The sequence below is a fragment of the Mustelus asterias genome, chromosome 17, assembly GCF_964213995.1.
Source record: "Mustelus asterias chromosome 17, sMusAst1.hap1.1, whole genome shotgun sequence".
Classification (NCBI taxonomy): domain Eukaryota; kingdom Metazoa; phylum Chordata; class Chondrichthyes; order Carcharhiniformes; family Triakidae; genus Mustelus; species Mustelus asterias.
The window spans coordinates 55,871,745-55,890,053 of NC_135817.1; the positions used below are offsets into that span (position 1 = coordinate 55,871,745).

General features: G+C 43.8%; 1 protein-coding gene across 1 annotated transcript in view; it reads left to right on the top strand.

Moving 5' to 3' along the window:
• The window catches only part of LOC144506507 (uncharacterized), a 60,732-nt gene that overhangs the window by 18,015 nt on the left and 24,408 nt on the right, over positions 1-18,309 (top strand). Inside the window, exons 7-9 of the mRNA XM_078232715.1 lie at positions 3,682-3,774; positions 12,101-12,261; positions 15,564-15,649. Coding sequence (XP_078088841.1) covers positions 3,682-3,774; positions 12,101-12,261; positions 15,564-15,649 — 340 coding nt within the window. The remainder of the gene's footprint in view (positions 1-3,681; positions 3,775-12,100; positions 12,262-15,563; positions 15,650-18,309) is intronic.

Consider the following 18,309-nt stretch of genomic DNA (forward strand, 5'->3'; position numbering starts at 1 on the left):
AGTAAGGTGACCAGAACTGCACACAATATTCCAAATGTGGTCTCACCAAGGTCCTGTACAGTTGCAGCATAACCCCACGGCTCTTAAACTCCAACCCCCTGTTAATAAAAGCTAACACACCATAGGCCTTCTTCACAGCTCTATCCACTTGAGTGGCAACCTTTAGAGATCTGTGGATATGGACCCCAAGATCTCTCTGTTCCTCCACAGTCTTCAGAACCCTACCTTTGACCCTGTAATCCACATTTAAATTAGTCCTACCAAAATGAATCACCTCACATTTATCGGGGTTAAACTCCATTTGCCATTTTTCAGCCCAGTTTTGCATCCTATCTATGTCTCTTTGCAGCCTACAACAGCCCTCCACCTCATCCCCTACTCCACCAATCTTGGTGTCATCAGCAAATTTACTGATCCACCCTTCAGCCCCCTCCTCTAAGTCATTAATAAAAATCACAAAGAGCAGAGGACCAAGCACTGATCCCTGTGGCACTCCGCTAGCAACCTGCCTCCAGTCCGAAAATTTTCCATCCACCACCACCCTCTGTCTTCGATCAGATAGCCAGTTACCTATCCAATCGGCCAACTTTCCCTCTATCCCACACCTCCTTACTTTCATTATAAGCCGACCATGGGGGACCTTATCAAACGCCTTACTAAAATCCATGTATATGACATCAACTGCCCTACCTTCATCAACACACTTAGTTACCTCCTCAAAAAATTCAATCAAATTTGTGAGGCACGACTTGCCCTTCACGAATCCGTGCTGACTATCCCGGATTAATCCGCATCTTTCTAAATGGTCGTAAATCCCATCCCTAAGGACCTTTTCCATCAATTTACCAACCACCGAAGTAAGACTAACCGGTCTACAATTACCAGGGTCATTTCTATTCCCTTTCTTAAACAGAGGAACAACATTCGCCACTCTCCAGTCCTCTGACACCATCCCCGTGGACAGTGAGGACCCAAAGATCAAAGCCAAAGGCTCTGCAATCTCATCCCTTGCCTCCCAAAGAATCCTAGGATATATTTCATCAGGCCCAGGGGACTTATCGACCTTCAGTTTATTCAAAACTGCCAGTACATCCTCCCTCCGAACATCTATTTCCTCCAGCCTATTAGCCTGTAACACCTTCTCTTCCTCAAAAACATGGCCCCTCTCCTTGGTGAACACTGAAGAAAAGTATTCATTCATCACCTCGCCTATCTCTACTGACTCCATACACAAGTTCCCACTACTGTCCTTGACCGGCCCTAACCTCATCCTGGTCATTCTTTTATTCCTCACATAAGAGTAAAAAGCCTTGGGGTTTTCCTTGATCCGACCCGCCAAGGACTTCTCATGTCCCCTCCTAGCTCTCCTAAGCCCCTTTTTCAGCTCACTCACTGTACCATTGTTTTGCATTTCCAAGACATCGTTCCATGTATCTCTATGGTTTTCACCTCTCCATCTCCCCCTTGGTTCCTGTTGGAAAAGTTTTCATGGGTGCTGGAAATGTTGCAAGTCCTCGGTAGCACGGTAGCACAGTGGTTAGCACTGCTGCTTCACAGTGCCAGGGACCCGGGTTCAATTCCCGGCTTTGGTCACTGTCTGTGTGGAGTTTGCACGTTCTTCCCGTGTCTGCATGAGTTTCCTCCGGGTGCTCCGGTTTCTTCCCACACTCTGAAAGACGTGCTGGTTAGGTGCATTGACCCGAACAGGCGCCGGATTGTGGCGACAAGGGGAATTTCACAATAACTTTATTGCAGTGTCAATGTAAGCCTTATTTGTGACTAATAAATAAATAAAACTTTAAGTGTTTCTTTTCATGAGCCGAGTTAGTGGTCGTAGACAAAATTGACCGATGCTGCTTGGATGATGCAGCCAAGCCTGAGCGTGTCTATGCATGCTCTTTCCAGTCTGATAGTTATCTGGAGCAGAAATCATATTTGATTTTTCTCTCCCTAATGTAGGGATGCTGATTCTAGCACTGTTTGGATGCACTAATATTGTACAGATTAGGGATTGAACCTGATACCTTTTGTTATGTTTCACTTTAAGCCTTCGGATGGCCTCCATGATAATTAATCAACCCTCCTCCACTCTACCTACACCCACTTTCCTGTTGCTTTATTTTTACTATCCCCTTTAGATAAATAAAAACAAGATGCTTGATCGTGTTTTTAGAAGAGGGCAGGAAAAAGAGAGGAAGGAATAAATGAGTGGAAATTCTATGAATTTTTGCTCTAAACAGAAAATGTAGAGCAGAAAATTGCAGCTAACTAGCCCAACATTTTCCAATGATGTGCTCGCTGGAGTTGTCACATCCTGCTGGAATTGCCATTCATAGAATCATAGAATCCTGCAGTGCAGAAGGAGGCCATTTGGCCCATCAAGTCTGCACCATCCACAATCCCACCCAAACCCTATCCCATAACCCCATGCATTTCCCTAGCTGGTCCCTCTGACACTAAGGGGCAATTTAGCACAGCCAATCCACCTAACCCACAGGTCTTTGGCACATTGTTGACAGATGATCATTTTTGATTGGGAAAAGCGAAGATCTGAATTTGATTTTTGGGGACTGCAAAATGTACGTGTATACTTGGCAGAACAAGCTTGTTGGCTGTAACTGGGTGGGGGGGCAGGGCGGCAGGAGTTGAACTCTCTCAATGTTCATTTAATGTGACCTTCACTAACAGTTACTTTGGAACCCTGTGATAGCAATAGATCAGGCAAACAAAAGAGTTCCATCTAACTGTGCTGTTTACTAACTCTGAAAGGAACATGAGTAGTAAGCATTTGGCAGCAGTTCTAGTTTATCAGCACATGGCCAGGAATTTGTATAATACTGTGAACCCTTCTTCCAACGTGGTTTTTGTAAAGTAGCCAAAGGTCATTGTGGAATGTTGGTGTTCCATTCAAGGCCCAACAATACAATCATTCCTCGCAAAACAGCGACTCTTCTCCCATACTGTAGGTCTTATCCAAACTTCACTGCAAGGATAAATACTGGTGGCCAATTCCACAGATTACACACTGTTCTACATCACATTATTGAGAACAATACGTGCTGTACTTTCAAATGGTAGCAACAAAAGGAGTGATTGCCTGAGATGCTAATTAAAAGTAGATGCAAAATGTACAGCAGGTCAATTTTTTCTCCTCTGTTGACGTACTAAATGGGTGTAAGTGGAAATGTCAAACCAAACCAGCAGTCGAAGTTAGGGAACACTTACAAATTACTCATATGCCGTCACATGCTGAGCAGCATTCTGGTCTTGCTTTATGACAAGTTATTTCTGCAATTTAGTTCTGCAACTCCTTGCAATTTACTTTGAGGGCTATTTCTATCTCAAGTTTTCACTAATCTGTTGGCTCTCTGCTTAGCCATATTTGTGCAGTACTATCCTTCTCCATCGTTGGGTCCTATCACATTTAACTTCCACTGTCCCTCATGTTATTGTTTTATCTATGTGCCTCTGAATTAATTTTTGCTGTAGAGAATGGTATATGTTTAGGTGGAAAAGCTACTAGTGCTTGAAAAGGTGTTTTTGGGCAATCTTTGTACTGACGCAACAGTGAAAAGTCTAGTAGCGCCAGGAAAATGTTTGAAACAGGATGAGATAAAATTATACGTCCGCACTATTATTCTGCTACTTTTCAACACTGTGACATTCTGTTCTGATGTATAGATGGCAGAAGCCTCCACTGCTCGATATAGAGACAATACACCTCTTTCCCCACTGGATGGAATTCCTGTCTGCGTGAAGGAGGAAATAAAAGTTGTGAGTATAATACTGTTTGAACAGAATGGTTGCAGCATGGGAGGGGACTATTTAGCCCTCAAGTGCTTATGCCTGCTCCCTGCAAGAACAGCTCAGCTAGTCTCATTCCTCTGCCCTTTCCCCGTACTCCCAACAATTTTCTTTTTCTCCTGAGATGCATTTCCAATTCCCTTTTGAAAGCCATGTTTGAACCTGCCTCCCCCACGTTCTGTTAGCGCCACTCCAGATCCTAACCACTAGCTGCCTCTAAGTTTGTCTTTATGTTGCCTTTGGTTCTTTCTGTCATTATCCTTAAATGTGTGACCTCTGGTTCTTGACCTTTCTACTAATGAGGACAGTTTCTCACTCTCTACTCTGTCTAAACCCTTCATGATTTTGAATACCTCTATTAAGTCTCCTCTCACCTTAGGTTTAAATTTCATTTATTAATCACAAGTAGGCTTATGTTAATTCTGCAATGAAGTTACTGTGAAAATCCCCCAGTCGCCACACTGCAGCGCCTGTTTGGATACACTGAGGAGCAATTCAGCATGGCCAGTGCACCTAACCAGCACATTTTTGGACTGTGGGAGGAAACCGGAGCATTCAGAGGAAACCCACGTAGACTTTGATTTGATTTATTATTGTCACATGTATTAGCGTACAGTGAAAAGTATTGTTTCTTGCGCACTATACAGACAAAGCATACCGTTCATAGAGAAGGAAAGGAGAGAGTGCAGAATGTAGTGTTACAGTCATAGCTAGGGTGTAGAGAAAGATCAACTTAATGCGAGGTAGGTCCATTCAAAGGTCTGATGGCAGCAGGGAAGAAGCTGTTCTTGAGTCGGTTGGTATGTGACCTCAGACTTCTATATCTTTTTCCCAACAGAAGAAGGTGGAAGAGAGTATGTCCGGGGTGTGTGGGGTCTTTAATTATGCTGGCTGCTTTTCCGAGGCAGCGGTAAGTGTAGACGGAGTCAATGGATGGGAAGTTGGTTTGAGTGATGGACTGGGCTTTGTTCATGCCCCTTTGTAGTTTCCTGCAGTCTTGGACAGAGCAGGAGCCATATCAGACATGGGGAGAATGTGCAAACTCTGCACAGACTGTGACTCGAGCTGGGAATCAAACCCTGGTCCCTGGTGCTGTGAGGCAGCAGTGCTAACCATTGTGCCTCTTCCCTGCTCCAATAAGCACAGCTTCAACGTCTCCAATCTATCCATGTAATTGAAGTCCCTCATCTCTGGAGCCATTCTCATAAATTTTTTCTACGCATGTTCAAATACCTTCACATTCTTCCTAAGGTCAGGTAATTAATACTCCAGCTGAGGCCAAACCAGTACTTTATAAAGGATCATCATAACTTCCTTCTTTTGTAATCTATGCCTCTTTATAAAGCCCTTTATAAAATGACATGCATGTTCACTCTGCTACCTTCAATGATTCATGCACATTTACTCACTGAACCCATTTTAAAATTGTGTCCTTTATCTGATATTTCATCATTCTTCTGACCAAAATGTATCACTTAATACTTCTCTGCATTAAATTTTATTCTGCCCATTTCATCAGCTTACCAATGTCCTCCATCACTATCCTCTCCACCATTCACAATAATTAAATAGTCTGCAGTTTTGAAATTGAGCCCTGCAGACCGAAATCTGGGTCGTTATACAGATCAAAGAAAGCACTGGTCCTCATAACGATCCCTGGGCAACCACATATTTCCATAGCTAACCTAGACTTTATGATACTGTGATCACTGTTTGCTACTGTCACTTGACCTCCTCATTATCCGGAATCGGATCCTGCCATGCTTCCTCATTGGATGGGAGACATTCTGATCTTGAAAATTCTCCTAAACTCACTTTGGAAACTCTTCCCCTTCTTCTCAGCGACACAGTGGTTAGCACTGCTGCCTCACAGCGCCAGGGACCTGGGTTCGATTCCCGGCTTGGGTCACTGTCTGTGTGGAGTTTGCACGTTCTCCCCGTGTCTGCGTGGGTTTCCTCCGGGCGCTCCGGTTTCCTCCCACAGTCCAAAGATGTGCGGGTTAGGTGGATTGGTCATGCTAAACTGCCCCTTAATGTCAGGGGGACTAGCTAGGGTAAATGCATGGAGTTTTGGGGATAGAGTCTGGATGAGATTGTGGTCGGTGCAGACTCGATGGGCCGAATGGCCTCCTCCTGCACCGTAAGATTCTATGATTCTCTGCCCTTGACTCTGTTACTATCCCAGCAATTAAATTTCCCCATTATCACTACTCTGTAGTTTTTGCACCTTCCTGTAATCTGATCGCAAACTTATTCCTCTACATCTTTCTCACTGAATTGTTGTCCTATAGAAAGCAGCTGGTAGTGTAACAGTTCTTCTGGTTCTTCACTCTAACCAAATAGATTCAGTCCTTAAATCCTCCAGGACATCCTTTCTCTCTGTCCAGGACTGCAATATTCTCCTTAATCAATACTACTTCCTCTCCTCCTATCTTCCCTTCCCTACTTTTCCTGCACACCTTCTTTCCAGGAGCATTTAATATTTAGATATTTAATATTCAAGCCTGCCATTTTTGAGCTGGCTCTGTTATCTACATCATATTCCCTCATGTCTGTCTGCGCCAGCAGCTTCCTAACCTTATTTACCTTACCTCACGTGGTCACAAACCTGCACCGTAAAACTAGTTTGTACTTTTGTCTTCCCTCTTACCGTGGGCCCACTTAATGCTCTGCTCTCATACTATCTATCTCTCTCAGTCCTTTGTGAACCTTTCTTTTTAATGGTAAATGCTGATTCCCATCCTCCTGTCAGGTTAGTTTAAAACCAGTTTGGTTAGTTTAAAGACTAGATTGAGGATATGTGGCAAGATGTGCTGTTTGTGATAGATACCAACAATGGATCCACAGACGTAGGTTGTGAGCGACAAGAAAGACAGATAGACTTGCATTGATACAGTGTCCTTCATGACCACAGAATGGCCTTGGAAAGTGCTTCCCAGCCAAGGAAGTACTCTTTTGATGTCAAGTCACCGTTATAAATTTGCACACAGTAAATTCCATGAACAGCAATATGATAATGACCAGGTAATCTGTTTGTATTTTTGATTGAGGGATAAAGGTAGGCCTGGACACTCTGAATAACTTCCCTGCTGTTCTTCAAAATAGTGTGTCAGGTCTTCTACTTCCACCTGAGAGGGCAGACGGGTCAGTTTAATGTCTTGCCTGAATGATGACACCTCCGGTAGTACAACACTGAACCACAGCCGACATAAGGGGAGAAAGGATGATGGGGGTGGGGGGGGGGACTTTTTTTTATATCATTCGTTCATAGGATATAAAGTATCACTGCAAAAGTCGGTATTTGTTGTCCATTCCTTATTGCCCATGAGAAGATGGTGGTGAGCTGCCTTCCAGAGCTACTGCCGTCCAGGTGTATAGACACCCCAAATGCTACTTTTCTATAGCTGTTTGGCCAACAGAGAAAAGCATTTTGCTGCGGGTCTGGGTCATGAGTAGGCCAGACCAAGCAAGGAGAGCAGAGTTCCGAATTCCTTTCCTAAAGGATTGGAGAAGCAAGATGGAGGGGGACTATTGGACTTGTGGGGGATGGGGGAGAAGAAAGGGGAAAGTCAGCAAATGGTAGAAAAAGGGTTTCTTGGGGGAATGGGGTGACAATGTGTCCCAAAATTTCCTGCAGTGCTATGAGCAGCAATCCTTTGAGTGCATCAGGAGATGCAGTGGATTAAAGAGGGGGTGAAACCTGTGGAACTTGATAAAGAACAGCAAGTCTTTTTCCACTGGAGTGTGAAGGGAGAAACATGGGGCTGAATTTCCCGGTCCTGAGGAAATGGATTTAGAAATGGGACCAGGAGAAACATAAAGAATTTTGCATTGGCAGCTTCCGTTTGAGCGATTTAACCAGAGGAGTCTAACTGGCACCAAGCTGCCCACCCAGCAGCGGCAGGTGGCTAATCAGGCTCAATTAAGTCCTTACCTGGGGTCACATTGGTCAGACCATTGGTATCTTTCCGATGGTTGATGGGCCTTTTGCTAAGGTCGAGGCCCATCTATTGCCTGGAAGTGTCTTCCAACCCCACATGGAGCTGAGGAACACAGTAGCTGTGTTCCTCAGCTCCATGGGGGGGTTGGAAGCCACCTCCAGGCCATGCTGCCATCGACATTTTGCCATGGTCAATTCGAGGTTCCCATCTCGAAATTGAATCCAGAATTGGGGTCCTGATGATCTTGGCAAAAATCTTGGCACCCCAAGTGGCAGCATGGACAAGTTGGGCCGAAGGGCCTGTTTCCATGCTCTAAACCTCTATGACTCTTAAGTAAACTGAGACTGATCATTCTCACTGGAAGGCCAGGTGAAGGAAGGTTTTTGAGTTGAGCGATGTTAAAGTGGCTATTGAGTTAGAGTACAATGTTATCTGAAAGGGAATGGGGTAAATATCTGAGGGGGAAAAAAAGTAATGTTTTCCTTCTTGGGGGGTCACAGGAGAGAGCGTCAACACCAGAATGACCACCTTCTGTGCTTTAATTTCATTCATTCCATGAAAATTCCATTCTTTATCATGTCTGAGTGCAGGGAGTGGATTTGAAAAGTTGGTAGTTAAATTAAATCAAACACTGAACCCAGTGAACTTTGTGCTCTCTCTGTTTCTGGTCAGTCTGTGCCATGTGTGAGGTCCAAGTACATATTAGTTCTGGCTGAGGCCTCCCGTTCAGTCTTCACTTTCACACACAAATCTGAGGCAATTTGTTATTTTTGACTCTTAAAACAGTTTCAGAGCAAATTAGACATTTGTATCCTTAATCTATCTGCTGATTTTCTTTAATGTCTAGAAAACTTTGTAGATTTAAAAAAAAATTTAGGCTCGAGTTATGTGTGCTGTTCTGTCTGTTTACAAGTTCAGGATTTTGTTTTTAATATTTGGCCTTGGGGCGTGGGAAATGCTGTCAATTTTACATTAATTGTCCATTTCAAGTTGCTCTAAAATGATTGTGGCATGTCTTCTCAAATTTAGTTGAGTTTATTTTATTAGTGTCACAAGTAGGCTTGCATTAACACTGCAATGAAGTTACTGTGAAAATCCTTATTCGCCACACTCCGGAGCCTGTTCGGGTACACTGAGGGAGAATTTAGCATGGCCAATACATCTAACCAGCACTGTCTTTCAGACTTGTGGGAGGAAACCGGAGCACCCGGAAGAAACCCACACAGACACGGGGAGAACGTGCAGACTCCGCACAGACAGTGACCCAAGTCGGGAATCAAACCCAGGGTCCCTGGCGCTGTGAGGCAGCAGTGCTAACCACTGTGCCGCCGTGCCGCCCTTCAACAGTCCTTGTGCAGATGCTGCTTCTGTGATGCTTTTGGATTGATTTTTGTCGGGAATTGAGCATTCAGGTATGTGGGGAGGGCGAAAAGCAGAACTCTATGGCATCGCCAGTTGATGAGGTGAAGAATTGAAGGTTCTCTTTGAAGGATGGTTTGCTGGAAGTTAATTTTCGTTTAATGGAAATGTTAACATGCTTAAAGTGAATAATACTTCTCGTGGGAGAATACACCCTGCTATTTAATGGGGAGTGGTGATAGGAGGACTGCTCCAGACAACAAAGTCCTCCAAAAACCTTTGCACCATGCAACCAGAAATATATTAGAATCATAGAACCCCTATAATGCAAAAGGAGGCCGTTCGGCCCATCGAGCCTGCACCTACCACAGTCTCATCCAGGGCCTATTCCCATAACCCCATGCGTTTACCCCTGACATTAAGGAGCAATTTATCATGGCCAATCCACCTAACCTGCACACCTTTGGACTGTGGGGGGAAACCCACGCAGAGAATGTGCAAACTACACGCAGACAGTGACCCAAGCCGGGAATCGAACCTGGGTCTCTGGCGCTGTGAGGCAGCAGTGCTAACCACTGTGCCACCATGGCCACTCCTATTAGATAGATGCTTTAGTAAAGCAATGTTGAGGTCTCTGAGGTCGACCTTGAGAGCTAATGAAACAGCAGGAACTTTGTGCAATTGCAAAACCTCAGTTCAGTAATCATAGATAATTGCTATTGTTTGCATTTGTAAAAAAATCGAAACATGGAATGTCAACTGTGACCGCTGTACCAGGCTACATTCCTTTCTTAAAGTGATGCTTCCCACAACAGTTTCTGACATGGGAGCCAGACATTCCCAGATACCAAACAGCTTTGCATTTTTAACTTCGGAGATTGTCACTCTTATGATACATCCAAAAATGTTGGAATTTTCCTTTTTTATTCAGAATTTTAGTAAGATTTCTACTGGAGGAGAATGCGAAGGTGGAGGCTTCTATCACATTGAAGAGGATACTTGGCTGGCAAACAGCACATTGTTGTGTACAATTTGTTGGGCTGGTGTCCCTCACCATTCCTCTGCAAATCAGATTGCTCTTACAGGAATGTTAAACTGTAAATTGCCACAAGAACTGAAAGTACATGATCGTGCAAACTAAATAATCCAATTTATCTGCAGCTCAAACCCACATCTGTGCTTTTTGTCAACCCCAGTTTCCTTCTGGACAGCAGTCTCCACCCAATGTCATCCAGAAATCTTCTGCCTGTGCTCTAACCCATAGCAAATTCCACTCTATAATCACCTTCAAAGCTAAACCATCTGATAACTCTGCATTCCCCCAACTCTGTCCTCTTTTGTGTCCCCTGTTCTCTTTGCCCCACTATTACTTTTGCTTTTAAGCCCTGAGCTCTCTTAACCTGTCAACCTTTCCATCTCCCTTCTTTTTTAAGACCCTGCCTAAAACTTGGCTCTTTAACCAAGTTTTCAGTATTGGACTATGTGACAATGTAAGATTTTCTTTTTCCCAAACACGTTTAGACATTTCTCTATGCTAATGGTGCTTTATAAATGCAAGTTGTTATTCTGACCCATTCAGTAACAATCCAAGGTTATTTTAAGATAAGCAATAACTTGTCCTGTCCAGCTTGAGATCAAGTCATTTCAGCGTTGCGGAATTTTCTAGAATATAGAATCAATCAGAATGCCTGACCACAATTTTGTGAACCAAAAAATGCTGTAGATATAACCATTTATTTGAAACATGAATGATCATACAGTAGTGATAATTATTTTACTTGTCCAAATATTGTATCTTCCATGTTTCAGTTCTGAAAGCCAGAGAGAGAAGTCGAGAGGGAGAGAGGCAGGTGGAGTTTGAAAAATTCATTTATGGGGTGTGGGTGTCACTGGTTAGGCCAGCATTTATTGCCCATCCTTAGTGCCCTTGAGGAGGTGTTAGTGAACTGCTTTCTTGAACGGTTGCAGCCCCTGAGGTGTAGGTACACCCAGAGTGCTGATAGAGAGGGATTTTGACCCAGCAACAGTGAAGGAACGGTGATATATTTCCAAGTCAGGTTGGCGAGTGACTTGGAGGGGGACCTCCAGGTGGTGGTGTTCCCAGTTATCTGCAGCCCTTGCCCTTCTAGATGATAGTGGTCATGGGTTTGGAAGGTGCTGTATATGGAGCCTTGGCGAGTTCCTGCGGTGCACCTTGTAGGGACAGAGAAAGAGATAGAGACCAAGAGATGGGGACAGAGAGAGAATCGAGAAGTAGACCCAACAGAGATAACATAGAGAGAGAAATCAAATGACTTTGTAACCACTTGCTGCTTTCTCCAATGCTATATGGTCACTGCATTCCACCATCTTCTAACCTCACCCTGAATATCAGACGAGCCCATGCCTTCTCCATTTGTTACAGCACCTGAACAGTCAAGTGGGGAGTCCATGAGTTGCGTGGGTCTGCCCAAATTTCAGGACAGCTGGTGTTTTTGGGCTTTGGATTTGCGGACTGGAGAGGTTGTATGATTTATAAGTCAGAGTTGACAGTCTATAACACTGTCCTTGAGTCTCGTTACTTGTGAGTTGACTGACTTATAAGGACCCGTGACTATTGAGTGAACAAAATATTAGACATGAAATAGTCTGGGATATTTAATGAAGTAGTTATTGCGCAGTTATGTTTTGTTTAGTGGGTGTTTTTCCTTAGAAAGAAGTTCAGTTGATGTGTAGTCAAAGGTTTGTGAGTAAATCATAACCTGCTAGTAACTGCAACTTTTGACCTTTGATTACAAATAGAGTTCAAATGATCAAACGTGAATGTTTCACTTATTTTGCAAAATGGAGCCATTTGGAAATTGCTGGAGCTAAAATCATAATTTTGCTCCTGTAGTTTAATGGGAATTGACTGCTGTATTTAAAGCCCCCAGTGTAATCACTGTCACAGCAGGGAAACGTAAGTCACATTTACTGCACAAAAGCTTTCTCTGCTAACATTATTTATATTTGTATAGGTTCCATATTATCAACGGGTGGGAACTATTTATCTCGGCGAGGAGCGAGAAACTGAAGATGCCACTGTCACAAGAAAATTAAGGGAGGCTGGAGCAGTTATCATTGGTGTATCCAACATGCATGAGCTTGGATTAGGCGTAACTGGCTGCAATGTCAATAGGTGAAGTTGTGATTACCTCCAACCTGTAACTTAGCTTCTTTGCTGTTTTAACTCAATGACCAAAAGACAGATTACTTTAGAATTCTGTTTCCCATGGATCATGCTCCTTGTGTTGTGGAATCAACCACTTGCACATAATTTTTTAACATATCAAAATGTCCAAAAGCACATTGCAGGAGTGTTATCAAACAAAATTTGAGCCACATTAATGAAAATGAGGGACAAATGACCAAAAGCTTGATCAAAGAAATAAGTTGTAAGGAGCCTCTTAGAGGAAAGAGATGTAGGGAAACTGGGTTTAAGGTAATACCAGAGTCTTGGGCCTAGACAGCAAAGGTCATGGCTGCCATTGATCATAATTTACTCTTATTTTCTTTTGTAATATATTTAATCAAGAAGTATAATGACACAATTTTTCTGTTTTTTATTTTACTGGAACTATCTTAATGTTATGTACTGACTACAGTAAAAGGATCTGCTTTGTGCCAGATTTCCAAGATGATGCCAGTGCTGAATCTCTGCATTCATGTTGTAAACAATGTGGATTAGTATCTGATCTAGCTTTTATAATATGGCCTAGATCTTCAAGTCAGTGGCAAAGTTGGTGCCATACACCACTGATTGCATTTTAATTACATTCTTACCTTTACCGTCAGCTACAGAGGGAATTTGTACTCCTGGCTGGATCACCAGCGAGGGAAGGTAGGGAGGACAAGTGGCAGGGCATCATTCTGGTGAAGCCACGCCTCCTTTGATTTCATGAGCTGATGACCTGCTCTTTGAACTCTGCCTTCAGATAACTTTTCAAAGTGATTACAAGTGTTTCCAAAGTTTTTTTTTATTCTGGTGCAACTCCCCACCTCCAGTTTTTGGCAGAGACTCCCTTCTCCTCGCTCCCTGGCACCGCCCGCCCTACCAGTGGGATTGAGGGCAGGTGGCTGAACAGTGCCTGGAGGGTAAAGGGCTGAGTGAGTTGGACAGTGAGGTGAGCAGTCCCGGGGTGGGGGTGGGGGAATTGCCAGGACCACTGGAGTGTTTTGACATACCTTCTGATTTAAAGGGCTGTGCTCCTCGCTACTAGGAACAGCGGTAAATACATCACTGTGAATAGCAGTGTGAGTATCAGGCAAACAGCCCAAGCTTAGACAGAGGTCCTGGTGGGACTTATGAAGCCAATTCTGGTGAACCACACGTTCCAGATTGCAGTGTAACTGAGCCCTCTGGAACTTTTGGTGCCGTTGCTGCCTTCCTTCAGGAGAGCCATACATCTCCGTGTTCACCTCTATTGGAAGTCAAGATCCGGCCAATGGTATATTTGAACCATTGTAATAGAGGTTGCAGCATTGTTGAGAGGTGCTCCAAGTGTAGTCTTGCGCTGTAGATTAATGTTGCGCTGACCCCTCATTGCCTGATCTTTCTGATTCACTTCTAACCCTATACGATTTGAGTTAGTGGCAGTCCCCTGTTCGGTTTTGTCTTGTCCTTTTTAAAATTTTTCTTAATTTTATCCATTTATCGACTTATAATCCACAATAGCTTTTAAATTGGATTTCCACCACTGTTTCTGTCCTATCCAACTCTCTGCACGGACAAATTCTCTTGATTTTTCTTTCATTCATTTTGTTTTCAGATTTAATTGAATGTTGAACACAGGTCATTTTTCCTTATCCCAAAACCAGCCCATGCAAAACCCAGTGCACTGCCCATCGGGTGGGCAAGGTTTGGAACACAATTAAATTGTCCGAAACTGACTTAAACTACAGTCCAAGAAACCTTTTCAACCATTTTTCTCTCTTTTTCTATCCTTTAGTCAGTGAATTTATAATCCAGGGGCTCAGGCATGTGAATTCAAATCTCACCACAGCAATTGGTGAAATTTAAGTTCAATAAATTTTTAAAAAATTCATTCGTGGGGCATGGACGTCGCTGGGTGGCCAGCATTTATTGCCCATCCCTAGTTGCCCTTGAGAAGGTGGGGATGAGCTGCCTTCTTGAATCGCTGCAGTCCATGTGCTGTGGGTTGACCCACAATGCTGTTAGGGAGGGAACTCCAGGATTTTGACCCAGCAACTGCAAAGAAACGGAATTAAAAACTAGTTTCAATCATGGTGACCACAATAACTATCATTGGTTATTGTAAAAACCCAACTGGTTCACTAATGCTCTTTAGAGAAAGAAATCTACCATCCTTACCTGATCCGGCCTACACATGACTCCAGATCCACCGCAATGTGGTTGACTCCTAACTGCCCTCTGAAATGGCCAGCAAGACATTCCATTCAAGGGCAATTAGGATGAGTGCTTGCCAGTGACAACCCATGAAGGAATAAAGAAAAGAAGTCTTATTAATTGCCTTTTGAATATTCATATGTACAACGTTAACAGCAGTTCCTTTATCAATGCACTCCTTTATTTCCTCCAGAAATTGTATTACGTTTATCTAACATAAGTTTCTTGCTGGCTAGCCTGAATGTGCTTATTATCTTCCTACAACAACAATGTGTACTCTTCTAAAGCTTGTAGTATCTATAGTAAGATGTCCCTGGGTGTTTCACTGTGGCATTACAAAACAAAATTGGACACCATGCTAAACAAGTTGCTGTTATTTGGAGACCTTTGAAGTCTAGTTTCTCCACCATTATAATATCTGGCACTTGTGTATTGAACATTCTGCACAGATCTTTTTCCCTTCCGTTGTAAATCTTGGAAGGCTACGTTTGGCAAAGGCTCATTTCTTGCAGTCTGGGTGATAACTGCTGCTGTTCTAACAATGAACCAAGGCGGATGGGAAATACTCTGGGTGTTGCTGTAGTGCTGTGTTAAGCATCTCTTGATCCAGTGATACCTCAGGCAGTATGCTTGCCCCTGTGAGGACCCAAGGGTCCATATTTACCATTCCTCCACCAGCATATTAAAAGACACCCAACTTCGGGCTCTACATTTCAGACTTATGCCACCCTCTGCAGATTGAATTAAGGCCAACAACAATATGGTTCTTCCTTTAACTGTGAAGGGCTACCAATCTGTTTGTTAGTTTGTGAGGTATATCAACCTTGCTTGTATTTATAGACAGAAATGTGCTATCATCATTCTTGGGTTGCACCCTTTGTCCTTTCCCCCACACTCCAGCAAGTCTGTATCAGCAGATTGGCAGAGATGAGTTAGGAAGGGTTGTAGTGGAAGATCACAGCAAAAGAGAGAAAACAAAAATAAACTCTGTATGTTCTCGAGGCATTGGAAATGTACATTGAAAAATGTCTGCAGCTTGGATATATATTTTACACGCTCTCCTGTCACTGCAGGTATCATGGTGTTCCCAGAAATCCTTATAACCCACACCATTTTACTGGAGGGAGCTCCAGCGGCTCCGCGGCAGCTGTCGCAGCAGGTATGAGTTCAAATCCTCCAAGAACGAGACACCGACTCCCATCAATTTTCAAAGTGATTTTTTATTTTAAGCCAGTTATTTTAATGAAGAATGTAGAAATAATATATACAAGTTTTCTGGCAGTAACATCTGCTCAAGGTAGTGCTCACATAGCTAGTCGTAGACACAAGGAGCTGATTTAAATCTGCATCTAAAGGGAACTGATTGGATTCACTGGCCCTGGGATTTCTGTCTTTTTTGATGGCGAGTGCTGACTTTTGCTGTCTTTACTCCTTGGAATCTGATTGCACCTTCAGGGTTTACCGTAGGTGCATATTTAAGTGGGCATTCTCAAGTTGGGTATGAAGGTCGCTGCTCATACCACCGCCTTCCCCTTGGGAATTGGCAGTCAGTGAAATCAACTGACCTGGTGGGAACTTCCCTCGTCTGGTCTCGTATCACAGTTAGACCTGCCCATAAAAACGTTAAGCCTTGTTCAGTAAGGTGTAACTGGGTTTTAACATTAATCTGAGTAATAACAATTGCTGAACAACTGATCCCTGAACATATTTGTGGAATGTTTTTAAACATCTCCATTATGATTAATTACAAGACTTTTTAAACTCGTCGTTTTTAAACAATTGAAAAAAATTCCATGATATTTCAGCTTCTTGCTTAACCCCATGTGTGCCCCAATCTTTATTCTCAGATTCTTTTCAAAAAGAGTTACAAAATAATTTTGGTGTTTGCAATTTCCTTCTTGGCTGTCAATGAGAATTCTTTAACGTGATTGGTATTTGGACATCTTGGGCGCGATTAGGCTCGAATAGTGCAGTGGGCCAGAAATGTCAAGTGGCCAAAAAAGGGAATTACAACCAGCGAATCGCAATTTTTCCAGGCCAATTTTTTCCACGTAATTAGCCTTGCGCCAGGGAATAGCATAAGGCTCGTTACAATATTCAAAAGCTGATTTCAATCTTTTTAGCAAGCCTGGGACAGTATTGTCCCTGTTTCTGACCTCGCCGGTGGAGGCCCACACAGTGGGGATCACGTTTGGCCCCCAGCAATGGGGATCAGGTGTGATGGCCTTGCTGATCGGACAAGAAGCCATTAAGGCCCCCTGTGAAGTCGGGTGCAAGTGGGTTCCCCTGGGACAGTGCCGGCCTAGCACTGCCAGTCTGGCACCCTGCACTGCCCAGCGGGCACCAGGCAATGCCAAGGAGTTGGGGCCTGAGGGGGTGGGACGAGACAGGGGCAGAGTGAGACTGGGGGGGGTGGGAGGAGGTAGGAAGGGAGGGAATGGGGGGAATCTGCATGGGGGCTGAGGGTTGGTAGTGGGGCGGCGCTCAGAGACTGGGGCCAGCAATCAGGAGAAGGCCGGCCATTGATGGGGGGGGGGTTCGGGGCTGGCAACTGGGGTGGTGAAGTGCTTGGGGCCGGCAATTGGCGGGTTGAGTGTCGATCTGGGGGAGTGTTCTGGACCAGCGATTGGGGGGGGGGAGGGCCAGGGAGGCGCATGTCAACTGCTCTGCCACTATACTGGGAGATCAGCACATGCACAGTGGCTGCCTCAGCAGCCCGATGCTGGCCTCTCGGGCGGGTTTAGGCTCTGCCCCCCCCACCCCACCGGCATAAATCCCCTGACAGCCTCTATAATGCACAGAGTGCTGAAAATTCAGTTAACTAAGCTCATCCAAAAAATGGGCGGAAAAAACTCCTGTTTTATGACCTGTTGGCACTTAGTTTTTTTCTGGGAAAATCATGCCTCTAGATTCCATCACTGCAACTCTATGCTGGGAAACCCATTAAACTGTGGTACAATCAAGTTCTCACCACAGGTATTGCTAGATCTGTTCATGCAATTTTCTTTGAGGTCAGCAGCAAGTGTCCATGCCTCGTTAGTCACTCTAAACGCAAAACTCTAGACCAAAATGGTTGCCTATAATAAATATGGAGCTTTGTGAACTTTTGTGGATTGCTTAAGAACTTTGGCTGGTACAGATCAGAATGAATCATGATAAGAGTGCTCTGTATTTCACAGCTTCTAGAAGATGACAATTTCTAGAAATCAGTCAATTAAATACTGACACTGTGTAGGCACTCTCACCAATCTCGTTCAATTCGGCCTGTAGTGAATGAATTTTCTGATTACTTGAAAGCAAAATGGGTTTTGTCCTCTTTGTATGTCTACATGAAGTCTTTGACCACTACTAGAACATGTTCCCATTGATGCTGGACGCTCTGCACATTACCAAGTGGCCACAACTTGATAGAATTTGTAGGTGGGGCAGCCAAGTCTAGTCCCCCACTGATCTGATGTCCTGGGTACACTTTCAGCTCATGTCGCTTGATTGTAATTGGGAGCAGGATCCTAGGCTACATTTTCCCCTTTCTAATTAGCAAGTACCAAAATCAATTACAGTGTGCCATCACCATCCACATCAACTAATTCACCACAGACAGCACAAACTTGCAACTTTTCCAGTCTGGTGTGGCTTAGCCACTGACTATATAGATTTACTGAGCCATCAGAAGAACTTGAAATATCCCTGATTAAAAAAATATATTATCTAGAAGAAAGAGAATGTGTTAAACTGCATTTTTGTTTTGGAAAAACACACATATAAAATGGCACAACACCAGTAATAAGTAATTCGAGAAGTTGCAGTTTCTGTCTGTGG